General features: G+C 43.7%; 1 protein-coding gene across 1 annotated transcript in view; it reads right to left on the bottom strand.

Annotated features, from left to right (window-relative positions):
* Chrnb3 (cholinergic receptor nicotinic beta 3 subunit) overlaps positions 1-10,334 on the bottom strand; it is a 28,755-nt gene extending 18,421 nt beyond the window's left edge. Inside the window, exon 1 of the mRNA XM_051169604.1 lies at positions 9,921-10,334. Within this exon, the coding sequence (XP_051025561.1) occupies positions 9,921-9,969 (49 nt within the window). The 5' untranslated portion in view covers positions 9,970-10,334. The remainder of the gene's footprint in view (positions 1-9,920) is intronic.
* Positions 10,335-14,265: the final 3,931 nt, after the last annotated feature.

The raw sequence follows: 14,265 nt of genomic DNA, 5'->3' as shown, positions 1-14,265 counted from the left end.
AAATTTAAGCAATTTCTATATACAAATCCAGTCCTACAAAAGGTACTAGAATTAAAAATTCAACCTGAAGAATGCAATCACACCTAAGGAAACACAAGGAATAACTAATGTCAGACAAGCAAATAAAAAGATGAAGAAACATACACACACACACACACAAAAAAAAAAAAAAAAAAAAAAAAAAAAAAAAAAAAAAACACCATCACCACCACAATAACAAAATAAGGGAGTCAACAAACACTGTTCACTGGTAACTTTACACATGCATGTTATCAATTGCCCAAGAAAATGACATAGACTAATAGAATGAATATGAAAGCAAAATCCATCCTGCTGCTGCATCCAAGAAACACACCTCAACATCAAGGATATACATTACCTTAAGGTAAAAGAATAAAAAAGATATTTCAGCAACTGGACCTAAGAAGCAAGGAGGTATAGACACTTTAATATCTGGTAAAGTAGACCTCAAATCAAAACTAAATACAAGAGACAGGGAAGGACACTACATACCCATTAAAGGAAAAAAATCCACAAAGATAATGTTTCTTGTACTGGAAGGTACTCTGCACGCTACCAGAGGAGAAACATAAATATCAACCCAGCTTACCAAACCTTCAATCTGCAATAGAGACATGCCTGCAAGATATGCTAGTGTATTTTGCCAACCCTTGGCCCTATCAAAAGAACCAAAGGGAAATTTCAGGAAAAGCAGAAACCCTAGTTAGGGCTTCCCATCTGGTGTGAAATTGTGGTCGGGGTATTGTAGACATCCGCTTTTTCTAACAATTAATAATCATAGCAGAATAAAACCCCTTGGACTCAGAAGTCACTTCACAGAGGGGACAATTTGTCACCAAGTTGCATCGGGCAGCGAATGACTGAAGCCCCGCAGGTGAGTACTTTCCTGACAGAGACAATGGGAGCACGCTGTAGACATATTTCTAAGCTTTCTTATTAGAAACCTATGTTAAAATACTCCACCCATTTTATTATGCTTTAAAAAGCCATGTTTCATAGAGTCGTAAATCGGCCTGTTAATTAAGACTACAAATGACTACCTTGGCAATTACAGTTAAGTAAAAACTTTTCAATGGAGCTAAAAAAAAAAAAAAAAAATGCTAGTGCAATGGTGGTACAAAAGTTGTGAGAGTAACCAATGACTATCTGATTTAATTTGAATTAAGGCCCACTTCATGAGATAAAATCCATATCCAATGTTGCTTGCATGAGAAAGAACATGAGATAGGCCAGGGGCCTAGGGAAAAACTAAGTACCACTGTTCTACTAAAAGAAAGTAGTAATAAAATGCCTCCTACGACATTATGCTATGATCTATGAATCATTGCCTTGCTCAGTTGTCATCAGATGGCTTTCTCCTGCAGGAGATGGGGAAAAAATACAAAGACCAGCATCTAGACAATATGAAGAGTGAGAGACCTCAGAACACTCAACCCTAAATGGAGGTCTTCATCAAATCCTTCCCCTCAAGGCTCACGGAACCCTGTGGAAGAGAAGGCAAAAAAAAAAAGTGTAAGAGCTGATGCAACATGGCTGAGACAAAAGACAGCCAGAGGCCCAGGCACCACTACAATGAGCAAGTATGTGGCAGACAAAGGTTTGTGCACTGTGAAGAGAGGTAAAGCTGGAAATGCAAAGCTGGTGAGAACAGCCTGATATGAGTAGCTTGCACTGGTCCCTGAGATCACGGTGATGCCTTGGCCTGTTGCTACCAAAGGCCAAGTCTGGGTCCATGACCCTGCAGCAGTAGGGGTCTGCGTCAATGTCCATGGCCCATGTTACCATCAAAGGCCATACAATGTGCCTGGTCTAGGCTGCCATCCAAGGGCCTCAGTGAGCTGGCCCTGCCCCTTCCTAGCTGCTACACTCAGTGAGCTTGCCCTGCCCCTTGCTGGCTCCAGTACTGAAGAGAGAGGACTCTACCCCTCCCTGAGGCAGTGCTGGAGACCTGGCCCTGGTGCTGGAGAGCTGGCCTCAGTGGAATGAATACAGAAGAGTTGGTCCTGTCCCTTGCTGGCTGCTGGTGCTGCTGCTGCTGTTGTTGTTGTTGTTGTTGTTGTTGTTTTGGTTGGTTGGTTCATTGGTTTGGTTTATTTTTTTATACTTTTGGAATTTTTACTTTCTATTTTTTGTTTTCTTTTGGGGAAGAGGTTGCAAGGGCAGAGGGCACGTATGGAGGGACAGGAAGAAGAATGAGGTTGGGGTGCACAGTGTGAAATTCACAAAGAATCAGTAAAAAAAAAAAAAAAAAAAAAAAAAAAAAGCTTTTTTTTTAATGTAAGAGCCAGAGGATAGCAAGAAAACAAGGCCCTCTCAACACAAAAGGACAATGAACACATGGACTCCCGGGGAATGAGGAAGCATGCACAGGGCCTGCATGGGTCTGCATCAGATGAATCCTAGAGCTGAAAGAAGTTTCCCCATACCTAGACCAAAAACTCTCTCCAGTTACTAACCACTTGCAAATGAAAATTTAGTCTTTTCCAAGGCAGTCTCACTTAGGAAACAAACTATTCTTAAGAGTAGTCTACATGACCAGCACAAGATGGTCAACAGAAAACCAACTCAATGTTGTCTCTGGAGGTTCCTTGGCTCATGATGTTGTGTCAGGGCTTTTCTTTTTCCTCTTCTCCACCCCCCGCCCCCCGCCGTCTCTCTCTCCCTCTCTCTCTCATGCTCTCTCTCCTGCTCTGGCCATCGCTTTACGCTGCTGGCCCCATTGTTGAACTAAACTCTCAGACTGTTCAGCTGTCATTTCTGTCCGTTTAGCAGTGGAATTCCTTGCAGCATTTGCTGCTTGGCCTTCTGATTGCTGAGCTGCCACTGTCACTACCAACTCCACGACTCTGCCATTGCTCTGCTGCCTGCTGATTTTGCTTTCCTTCACCTTACCAGTTCAGCCCACACTACTAAAAGGAGGCAAGAAAAGACCACTTTAGAGAAACCTTTAATTGGGCCTAATGTTTTGATACCAGGGGAGGCAGCACAGGTGAGTGTCTCACAGCTCGTTCCCTAAGGAAGCCTACCAGAAGGCTTTCACAGTCTGAGAGGTAATATTTGGACCAGTCTCAGCCTTGTCACAATAGTCCCTCTGCTAAGCCAACAGGGAAAGTGATCCTTCTCTGGCCTAAATAGAAGTAGGTGCAGGGTCACCTACAGTTTCTCCAAAGTTTGTCATAGTAAAAATCTTTATACGAAGTGTTTGGAATGTCACTGGATGGGGCTGTGCCTTCAGGAACCAGGCCAGTCATCTGAAATCCTGTGTAGTCGATTTTTCCCCCAACGTTTCAGTGGACTGTTCAAGATGGCATAAAGTAGTCTGTCTAGCTATTTCACTAACAGCAGTTTTGTTCAAAATATCAAGGGCAGCAAGAAATTCCTGCAACTACCAATTAAAGAGAAAAATTGCCATATCTTTCAGCATCGTTTTTATGTTTTACTTGTTTAAGTTGATCTTATTGTGTGTGTGTGTGTGTGTGTGTGTGTGTGTGTGTGTGTGTGTTTGTATTCCCTACCCACATGTATGTGCACTCTTTGCATGCCTGTACTCACAGAGGTTGGAAGAGGGTTTCAGATCCCCTGGAACTGCAGTTACAGATGATTGTGAGTCAATGTGTGGGTGCTGCAGACCCATCTGGGGTCTTCTGCAAGAGTGGTAAGTGGTCTCAACCACTGAGCCATCTCTCTAGCCCAATCCTTCAGCATCTTTGCTTATTTACAAGAATGTCATCAGAAGCCAAGCTTACTGTAAGAAGTTAAAGAACATAGATGAATACTTTAGTGATTTAAACAGTCCTTTAACTATGAAAAACACCTGCCCAGAGCTCCAGGGAGAGGCTGGTCTCCCTCACCAATTTCACTGATTACTTGGCTAAACTGCTGGGCCACAGGCTAGACTTCCTGGGAAGTCTCTCTATTCCAGATTATCGCAATTAGCACAAATCATTACCTTGTTATCTCAAATGATGGATTAAGTCACTACAGGAATGTCAAAACTACAGAATAATGTCTTGTATGCACCTGTGCATATGCATATGTACACACACACACACAAGAGAGAGAGACAGAGACAGAGAGACAGAGAGATTTTTGGCTCACACAATCTGTGAACCAGGTTTTGCTGAGGACAAGCAAGGAAGGCCCTTGGCTTTGAATTTTTAGCCCCCTCCAGAAAACTGTGCCCAAAAAAATGTACAGATTTTTGGAAAGGAGATAAGTTGAATGTTGTGCAGTAAAATCTAAAATGGTGGCATCTGGCTCTTGCTTTTCACCTGGTTGCAAGAGAAATGTATGGCTTTGCTCTCCTAGGAAGGAGAACATATTCACACTGTCTTTCCAATCTTAAAAAGTGGGGCTCCTCAGGGAGGTCAAGGACACCTCAAGAAAACCTACAGGAACAACTACCTGGGCTCATAGGAGCTCACAGAGACTGAACCACCAACCAGGGAACTGCATGGGACTGACCCAAGCCCACTGCACATATGCTATAGCTGTGTAGCTGCGTGTTCTTGTGGGACTCCTAACAGCAGGAGCAGGGGCTGACTCTGACTCTGTTGCCTGCCTTTAGAACCCTTTCCTCCTCCTGGGTTGCCTCATCTCTCCTTAATAGGAGAGGAGCTGTCTAGTGTTTTTGCAACTTGGCATGCCATGGCTAAAATCTACAGGAGGTCTGACTTTTTCTGAGGAGAAATGCAGGAGGAGTATGTGGAGGGAAAGGGGGAAGGGACTGGGAGGAGAAGAGAGAGGGGACACTGTAGCCGGGATAAAAAAAAAATTAATTAATTTTTTTAAACGTGGGGCTCCCATAGCATATAAATATGTACTGTTTAGAATGGACTAAACGTTTGTGTTGTTCAAAATCATGCTATGCAAGTCCCACCCCAAGGTGAGTGTTTTGAAGATACAGCCTCTAAGGAGGAAGAAGGGGCTCAGTGAGGATCCAAGAGAAAATCTACCACCCGGAGAGCAGCTCTCACCGAGACCGCTCAACCTTGTCGAGCGTGAACTTCAGCCTCAGAACTGGAAGAAATGAACAGCTGTCGCTTAAGCCTCCAGCCTGTAGTATGTGTACTGCACTACGGCAGCTGGAACTGACTGGGACAAGTCTGTTTTGACCAAAGCAAAATTCACCGAAGCAAATAAAAAAAAAAAATTTTAAAGCATAAATGCCTTAGTAACTGTAGCAGGAACAAAGAATAAGTCCAGACAAGTCGACGAGTTGTCCTTTTAAAATAAAATATTAATGATGACGGCCATATTTGGTTCTTTGAAACTGTAGCCTTGATAAATATTTGATGATGTGTGGTGAATGGACAAATGAATCAGCAAACGGCCACAATTCTGTACCAGGCAAGGCAATGGCCCTGGTTCACTGCTCCTAGGACACAGAAAGCTACATGTAACCAAGATTCCAGGAATAAATGGATTCTCTTTTGCAAACGGATTCATCCTTTAAGTTGACAGTAGAAGACTAACGTTCTAAGATACGTTCCGTTGCTCACTGACAAGTCAAGAAGCTGTTCTGGGATGAGGGGTGAGCCTGGCTTGCACTGCATCTCTAGGAAGCCTGTATTCCCTATGTTCAGTGTCAGTGAAGGGAAAAGCAAAGGGGAAATGGTAGGGAAGCCAGAGCTGAAAAGACTCTCGGTGCTAATCCAAGCTCTTTATTGTAAGCTGAAAATGCTGTGATACTGGGAGGGGAGTGACCTGCCCAGCTCTGGGCTGGAAGTAAATAGCAGCTTGTGATGTTCAGATCTCAGGACATTCTACCTGCCTGTGATTACCTAGGGGATGCAAGGGGGTGGATGACTTATCTTCACTGTGATCATTTATGTATGGCCCATAGATGATGCATATAACCATATATAATATATAGGATAAAAAAATGGTCTCAACAGCTTTATTCTAGGGGCACGTGCTCACTAGCATTGCTATTTTTGATGTTGCTTAGTGACACCACGCAGTTTCCAATGTGCTTTACTGCTTGCTCTGGTCTAGATGTTCAGCGGCCACAAGACCCATGTATTGGGTGGTGCATATTGAGATGTACCGGAACCTCTAAGAAGTAGAATGAGACAAGGAGATCTTTATGGTATCGAAGGGTACATTTGAGGGGATTATGGGATTCTAGAATCCTCTTTCTTTTGCTTTCTGACACCTAGTCTAAGCAGTTTTTCCCCCAGACCTACCCTCCTACTACAATCTGCTGCCTCACCACAATGCCTAAAGGAGATCAGTTGACCACAGACTAGAAAATCCAACTGCAAGATAAAATAAATCTTTTATGCTCACAAGTCACCTACTACATGTATTTTACTACAGGCTCAAAAAGCTAAACAACATCCCGTTGCCTCAGGCAGCCTAGCACTTGGAAGAGTATGGCATTCTAAAACTAAGGCACAAGAAATATCCATTAGATCTTAGGAGAACGCCCCCGTTCTGGTGTTGTTTATTTGTTTATTTATTTATTTATTTATTTATTTATTTATTTATTTATGTGCATTGGTGTTTTGCCTGCATGTATGTCTGTGTGAGGGTGTCAGATCTTGTAGTTGTAGTTATAGACAGTTGTGAGCTGCCATGTGGGTACTGGGACCTGAACCCGGGTTCTCTGGAAGAGCAGACACTGCTCTTAACCTCTGAGCCATCTCTCCAGCGCCCTCCTCCCCTGGTGTTTTCATAGTCTACCCAAAAGTTGCCTTCTGTAGCTGATGTCTGGCCTTCTGGCTTCATCACTTTGTCCATGGATTCTTCAGTGCTGGTAACACTCAGCAGTCATTTTCCTTAAAGGTAGACACACACAGTCCTAAAGGAAGGGAGTGTTCTTGCTTCAAATTAAACCCTTATCCCCTCTTATCTACTTGCCTTGGAACCATCCCATGAACATAGGCTGAGTGAGTGCAGCATGTGTAGAGAACACGTGCCCCCTCGGGTGCCTCAATCCCTGGTCTCCCAACCTTCTCCTGTTCCTGGTCTCTCTATCTAAGCTCTCTGGCTTTTTTTATCTGGGCGAGATATTTTCTTTGTAGCCAGACAGGTAAATTCTTGGGCTCAGGACCAGAGAGGAAGGAACAAACAGAGTCAGAGAGCACATGCTGAGAGGCAGAGATGGAGACCTTATGCCTGCTGCTGCTTGTCTCTATAAAAGGAACCTGGAGCTCGGGATACACTCCGGAGTGCTGCTCCTCTTGGCTCAGAATGTCTAGAGCCTTGCCGAACCCTCTTTCATTTAAACAAGAGTCCAGAAGAACAATATTGAACGTCAGTGGGTACCAGACCCAAAGTTAGAAGCTTGATATCTGGTCGAGATTCAACCTTTGTCTTAGGTAAAGCGTGTGGAGGATAAACACGGCATAGGTGACTATTGCAGCTCCTCTTGTGCCTGTAGAATCTTAGCATCCGTGCAGAGGGTGCAACATGTGGCCCACTGACTGAGACCTGTTGGTTTAGTTTAGGAAATATATAAGAGAATGGTTCCTATGCCACAACACGGGCACGGCCCCCCACAGATGCCCCATGCCAACTCCAGACAGAAATCTTCCTCTAGAACTCAGACTTTGGTTTTTGGGTACTTTTTATTTCTGACTAATTTTTCTTCCCTCAGACTGCCAGGGTTCCTGCTCTCTTACCATCCCCATACCAATTTTCCTTTTAAGAGGATCTGACAAACTCACTCATTCCAAGGAATAAATAAATAATTGTCAAGAAAACCAATGAAACTTCCCATGACTTTATGAGTTTCCTAAAGATAGCATCTATGTTGATCTCCAACTATGAGAGATAAAGAAATTACTGGAAAAAATTAATAGTTGAAATTTTTCAACAATTTTCAATGAGAGATACGATGGTTTTTGATATCTTTTGCTTTTTATTGTCTTTTCTTTCCATTATTGTGAAAGTATTATGCACAGGAATGGTAGTCAGGTCTGCTAACATATGGCTCTGGTACTCAAGGTGAAGCCAAATAGTAAATATTTAATGGCTTCCTCTAAACATAGGAGCTTATTAGAAAGACTTTGCTCTATTCTCCCATGCAGCCACACATCCTGGAAGTATTCCCAGGGTTCACCACATGCTTAATGAATATTCACTGAATGAGTAAACACAGACATCATCCCCTAGGAAGAGTGCTGGGGAGGCAAATAAGCTAGAGTTCCTCCTCTTTGGGAACACACACAAGCACTCCCACGCGAGAGATGCCTCACAAGAATATGCAAGTGTTTTCATTTACTAAACACAGAAATATAAAAATTGAAAGGGTGTTCAGTGTCATCTGAATATAAATTTGTGTAAATATTTTACAATGAGTAGTAAAGATGCTAGAACATAAGGAAGGAGGTTCCAGGCAAAAATATGAGTAGATCTCACTGGCTTCTGAAGTCTCACAGCGAGACTGACTGTGCGTTATTAGTTAGATTATTACGATGATCTGTGAGAAACATACACTCACAGAACACATGCCCACACTCTTGTGGTGGCCTCCACACTGGAGGAAAAGCACCAAGTTCTCTTCCACTTCCAGTTTTCTGATGGAAAAATTTACTGAGCACAGAGGACTAGGCGGAGTTGAGCCTAGAGTTAATGCTAATTATCTCTGTTACCCACTGAGGGGTATCCTTGCAAGGTGCATTGTAAGAACCAATTCTTTCATAGTAAAAGGAACATCCTAATAAATGAAGGCACAAAAAAAAAAAAATAAGTCAGACGTATGAGCACTAATCATATGATAAACACCCAAAGGTTGATGATCATTTTTATGATCGCAAGACTTCTTGTGGAATTCAAGACTTTTCAGAGAACATATCGGGTGCTGTTGGGAAGTGGGCTTAGCGTTCTCTGCACCTCAAAGTTACCCTGCTCGCTTCTGAGGGTGAGCATAGTGGGAGGCGACTTCTGAATGTGTGCATGACAGTGATTGTACAAACGTCACAGCCTACAACTTTTAAGTCTGGGATCTAGTTCTAGATGGCCCACTCTCAATCTGGAAGCTGTAATAATCAAATGTGGCAAAAACACTCCTGAGACACGAGGACACACTGCTGATGGATTAACTCTCCTCAAAGCCCTGTTCTTAGCTTCAGGGGAAAAGTTGTTTTGTTTCTAAGTTTTGTAACAATGAAATGATTCCGAGTCCCAGAAAAGTGTCATGTAAGTGACCACTGTCCCCTAAATCTTCAGGGTGCCTTCCTCACAGCCTGCTCCTCCCTCTGTGCTTTTATTCTCACCTTATTTTAATTCTTTTTTCTTATCAGTAATCCTTTCAGAAAAGTGTCATGTAAGTGACCACTGTCCCCTAAATCTTCAGGGTGCCTTCCTCACAGCCTGCTCCTCCCTCTGTGCTTTTATTCTCACCTTATTTTAATTCTTTTTTCTTATCAATAATCCTTTTTTCCATTGGTCACATAGCACACAGATATTCACGGACTTTTTTATATACTATTAAAATAATAAAAGAAAATATGAAGCTTCCTAGTTTAGAAGTATTTATTAAATTATTAACGGGTCTGCAGAATAAATTTACAAAATTGAATACGGACACATTTGTTAGTAAATATAAAGGTGTCCACCTAGTAAATTTCTACTGAGCATTTAGCAATGCTGAGAGTAACATCCAAAGCACTCGGTAACATTTCCCTCACTGTGTCTATCAGGTTCATAATACGCAGTGATCCAAAAGAGCACCGTGCAGTAAATGAGCAAGCCTTAACCGTACTCAGAGCTCAGACTTCTTTAGACATCTGTTTGTAGTGTTCTCGTGCTATAAACCATATTTTAAAGGTTATCTTGAAATAGATCAATGCCGCACTTTTACAGTAATAACGTGACCCACGGTGTTGTTCCCCCACCCCCTTTGGACAACCTGACACCTGCAGTTTGCATTTAGCTTAAGGTGCTCTTACCTGAGAGAGTGACAGTGGGAACCAGAAGGACCAGAAGAAAGCCTGTCATGACGTCTGCTTCAGAGAGATGATTTCTTCCCTTTCACCCACAGAGCGTTTCCACCGGAAAGGAACAGGGTCAGAAAACAAAACGCAAGCGGCTCAAAGTCTAGGTGGAACTCAAGGGGATCGTGACCAGCTGCCTGGGATGAAAATAGTCACAGGTCACCTCCCTGTGGAGTGGGTTTCCTAAAGTGCACTTCACTGATGCCCAGTGAGCTGTCAGATCTTGTGAGGCTAAAACCATCTCTGGGTCCTAACTCCTGGCTTATTAATTTGCCCGCTGACAGAGAGAGATGGGATGAGAGAGGAGGATGAGTTTAAAATATCACTGTGGGATTTTCTTGTGTCTGGATCTGTGTAGTGAGCGTGCTGTGTTTCATGGTCTCTCTCATGGAGGCATGTGAAACACAACTCACTAGTTGCTTTTCTGTTTGGACCAAGAGCTTACAAGTGATGAGGATATCCAGCCACCTTCCGTGTCTGATGGGACTCATACACGTTAGACCTTGGTCCCTTGAGCCCACTGGTCCCCCTCCTCCTGCCCGCAGGAGTGTCCTTTCTCACACACTTACGAGGCTGCCTATTATTAGTTCTATTCCACCTTCTTCATGGTCATCGAACTTTTCCTCCGTTCACACACGGGGCGGGCGGGGGTGGGGGAAGGGGAGCCAGGTACTCTAGCAAGTACAAATCTAATCAATAAGAAAGCATAAAGTTGGAGCTACATAGGGTAAGGTAGCCAGAAAAAGAAACTAATGACCTAAATGTGGCAGATTATGGGGCAGCATTCGAGGCATCAAATGACTTTGACTTTACAGAGCTGTATTCTTTGATAATATCTCATTAATCTTCTACTAATGTGTGTTAGTCGGCTTGCTGTCACCATGTCAAATACCTAAGACCAATAACTAATAACAATTGATTGAATGGGGCTTACATGGATTTCTGTCCTGTGATCAGTGAGCCGGCTACTTTGGATACTTTGTATCCCAGCCATGCAGACAGAAGCAGGCAGGAGAGGATGTCCTATTAGCAGCTTCCAGGTGCCCAGATGATGCTCTGGGTGGAAATGTCACAAAAAGAAAGGAGCCCTAGCTAAGATTCAAGAGATCCAAGCTCTGGTCTCCTCAGGCTCCCTTTTGGTGTTCTGGCCCGACATCTACCCTACCTGTCTCTGAATTGTACCCCGAGCTCCCGTGGGAGGCCTGATATCTTTCCTCCTGGATCTCCATGGCCTGTCACACATTAATAGTTAAGATTAGGCCTTGAAGGAAGGCAGGAAAGGAAGGAGACATGCCAGCTCACCATAAAATGGCCGTCACTCACCATAATGTACAGCAAGAATCCCTTTTCTTCCTAGAAAATTATATATAAGTATGCTTGTCATTCTATCATTGGGCAGGAAATCCAATCTCACCATTAAAAGATTCCCATCTTTTTCTGCAGGGTAGCAAAGGAGTTTGGCAAGCTTACAAGCTCCCGTAGCCTCCAGTCTGCCTTGACCCCAGTGAATAGGTCAGTGGCCATCAACATGGTCTCTCAGAACTGTCAGCAGCAGCCTCTGGTGCCATATCTCATGCCCAGGACTCTAAGAGCAGAACTCAGGAATAAAATCCTGCCTCATTGAGGGCTACACACACACACACACACACACACACGTACACACCAAGTGTGCTAGAAATGGTCTTCTTGCTAGAAGAATCAGCTGGCCTCTGCTCTTAAGCCTTACAAAGCCCTCTTCTGCCTTCTGTTTTAGAGAACATCTCTTCTCCATCCACTGTAACACCTCAACAGTCTTTCCAGAGAGCATAGGCTAAATAGAGAGAAGTGGGCATCTGGCACTGAAAGACAAGTTGTCCGCTTCTGCTCTGAGGTCTCTGCAAACACAAATGCCTGACTCCCTTCCTCAGGCATGGATGGGAATTAAAAACAGACTGTGGACAAAGCACGGCTCATCTCTCAGAAAGTGCCCATCTCTGAGCCAGGTCTGTGTGCTCGTCTCCCTGCCCAGCAGCAGCAGTGCACCTCAGCCAAGGCAGCTGCCTGGGAGATGCTGTGCGCAGCCAAACAAGCAGAAATAACCAGGAGTTCTCCATTGTCATTGGAGAGCAAGCTGCAGTCTGGGGAAACTCTGTAGATCCACACTGACCCACAGCTATCTGCCTAGTCTTACTGGAACTTGATGTGCTATGGCTGGTTGATAGCCAGGGGAGGCCTGCTCTCTCCTGAGGAGAAATGGAGGAGCGTATGAGGGGGGATGTAAGGGGGAAGGAATGGAGTGAGTGAGGGAGGATAAACTGTGGCAGAGATTACATACATACATACACACATACATACATGCATACACACACACACATACATACATACATACATACACATACATGCATACACACACACATACATACATACATACACATACATACATACACACACATACATGCATACACACATACATACATACATACATACATACACACATATACATATACACACATACATACATACATACACACACCATAGAAATATAGACAATTCAAATCCATATAGTTCTGATTTTGGCCCAAACCAGGTGCAGTGGCACATGCCTTTAATCCCAGCACTCCCGGAAGCAGAGGCAGGTGGATCTCTGTGAGTTTGAGGCCAGTCTGTTCTCCAAAGGGAGTCCAGGACCGCCAAGGCTACACAGAGAAGCCTGTCTCAAAAAACAAAGCAAAACAAAAAGACAAAAAAAAAAAAAAGGTCCAAACTGGAGAGAGAGACAAGAGTGCTTAGTCTGCCCGTGCTTTCTGTACACCTGAGTTCCAGCTCAAAGTAGGGATGGAGCTAGAACTAGTACTATGACAGAACTTTCTCCTGGATGGGCCTGGGCTACTAAGAGGATGAAGGACAGATGACTCCTGACATAGTGCTTCCTGGGAGGAGCCAGAACTGAAAAGGATGTGTGTTTGTTTGGGTTGGTTTGGGTTAGGTTGGGTTTTTATAGGTTTGGTTTTGTTTCCAGTCAGAGTCTCAACTACGTAGCCCTGGCTAGCCTGGAACTTGCTGGTGGCCTCACCAGGGTAGCCTCAAACTCACAGAGATTTGCCTGTGTCTGCCTCCTGAATGCTATGACTAAATGCATGTGCCATTACACCAGGTAAAAAAGACAATTGTCTTACAATCAAGTTTAGTTGGTTAGGGGATAAGATCTTTTTAGATCAAGATAGATGGTTTAAGTTAATAGAGATGAAATATGATAGATATTTTCATTCAGAAATTTGGACCCAACACAGCAGGAAGGATGGTTGCTTCAGGCTTGACAAATGCAAATGGCCAAGTCACTATGAATGTAACATTCATATAATTCATGATTATCTCGTGGTTCTTCCTGCTGTGTGCAGTTTGTCTTATTCATGTGTAGTAATATAAATGTACATGTTAAAAAGAAACATAATAAAATAATTTTTTTAAAAAGACAATTGTTAGAAGCTGGGCTTACTCCCTAGGCCTGGCTACAGCTCTGAGCTCTTAATGAGTGATTGAGTTAACCATGTCTGTGGAGTTAGAGTAAGTGAAGGTTGGGTGTGGGACTTGGGAGCCCTCTAGTGGATTGTGGATCACACTGCAGTTCCTCGTAGACATGCTCCTTGTCAAGGGGCATGTACTTTATATTAGTTTTCCTTGCATTTTAATAAAAGTAGCAAATTCTATCTATATCTCAAACTCTGCACCAGCAGGCAGTAGGTACCACTCAGAGGCTCCTTCTACAGGCAGCTCCCAAAGAAGAGATCTAGGGCAGCTACAGCCCACAGGCTAGAGACTCTCCCGGTGGATTTGCTAACACTAGGAGGGCATCTAGCCAGGGTCCAAGGATTGTGTGAGCACCACTGAGTGACTTACATGAATGCCCTTCACATCAGTCACACATGGCAGTGTCTCTGTCCAGTCAGCTCAAAGCTTGTGAAAAACACACATCCCTGGTGGTGTGGGGAGGGTGTGCCTAATGAGTTGGACTCTAGAGGGAGACTGTGGGTAATGGCAGTCGGTTTCCTTGGTGAGAAGGTCTGGCAGAGATAGTTACAGGTGATGGTAACATGTTGCCAGAATTAGTAGGATAGGCATGGCTGGCCATACAGGTAACAATGGCTGGAGAGATGGCTCTGTGGTTAAGAGCACTGCCTGCTCTTCCAAAGGACCTGGGTTCAATTCCCAGCACCCACATGGCAGTTCACAACTGTCTGTAACTCCAAGATCTGACACTTTCACACCAATGCACATAGATTAAACCTAAATAAAATATTTTTTAAAAAAACAGGTAACGATG

This window comes from Acomys russatus, chromosome 27 (genome assembly GCF_903995435.1).
Source record: "Acomys russatus chromosome 27, mAcoRus1.1, whole genome shotgun sequence".
In the NCBI taxonomy this organism is placed as follows: Eukaryota; Metazoa; Chordata; class Mammalia; order Rodentia; family Muridae; genus Acomys; species Acomys russatus.
This window is presented reverse-complemented; position numbering and strand designations above follow the sequence as displayed.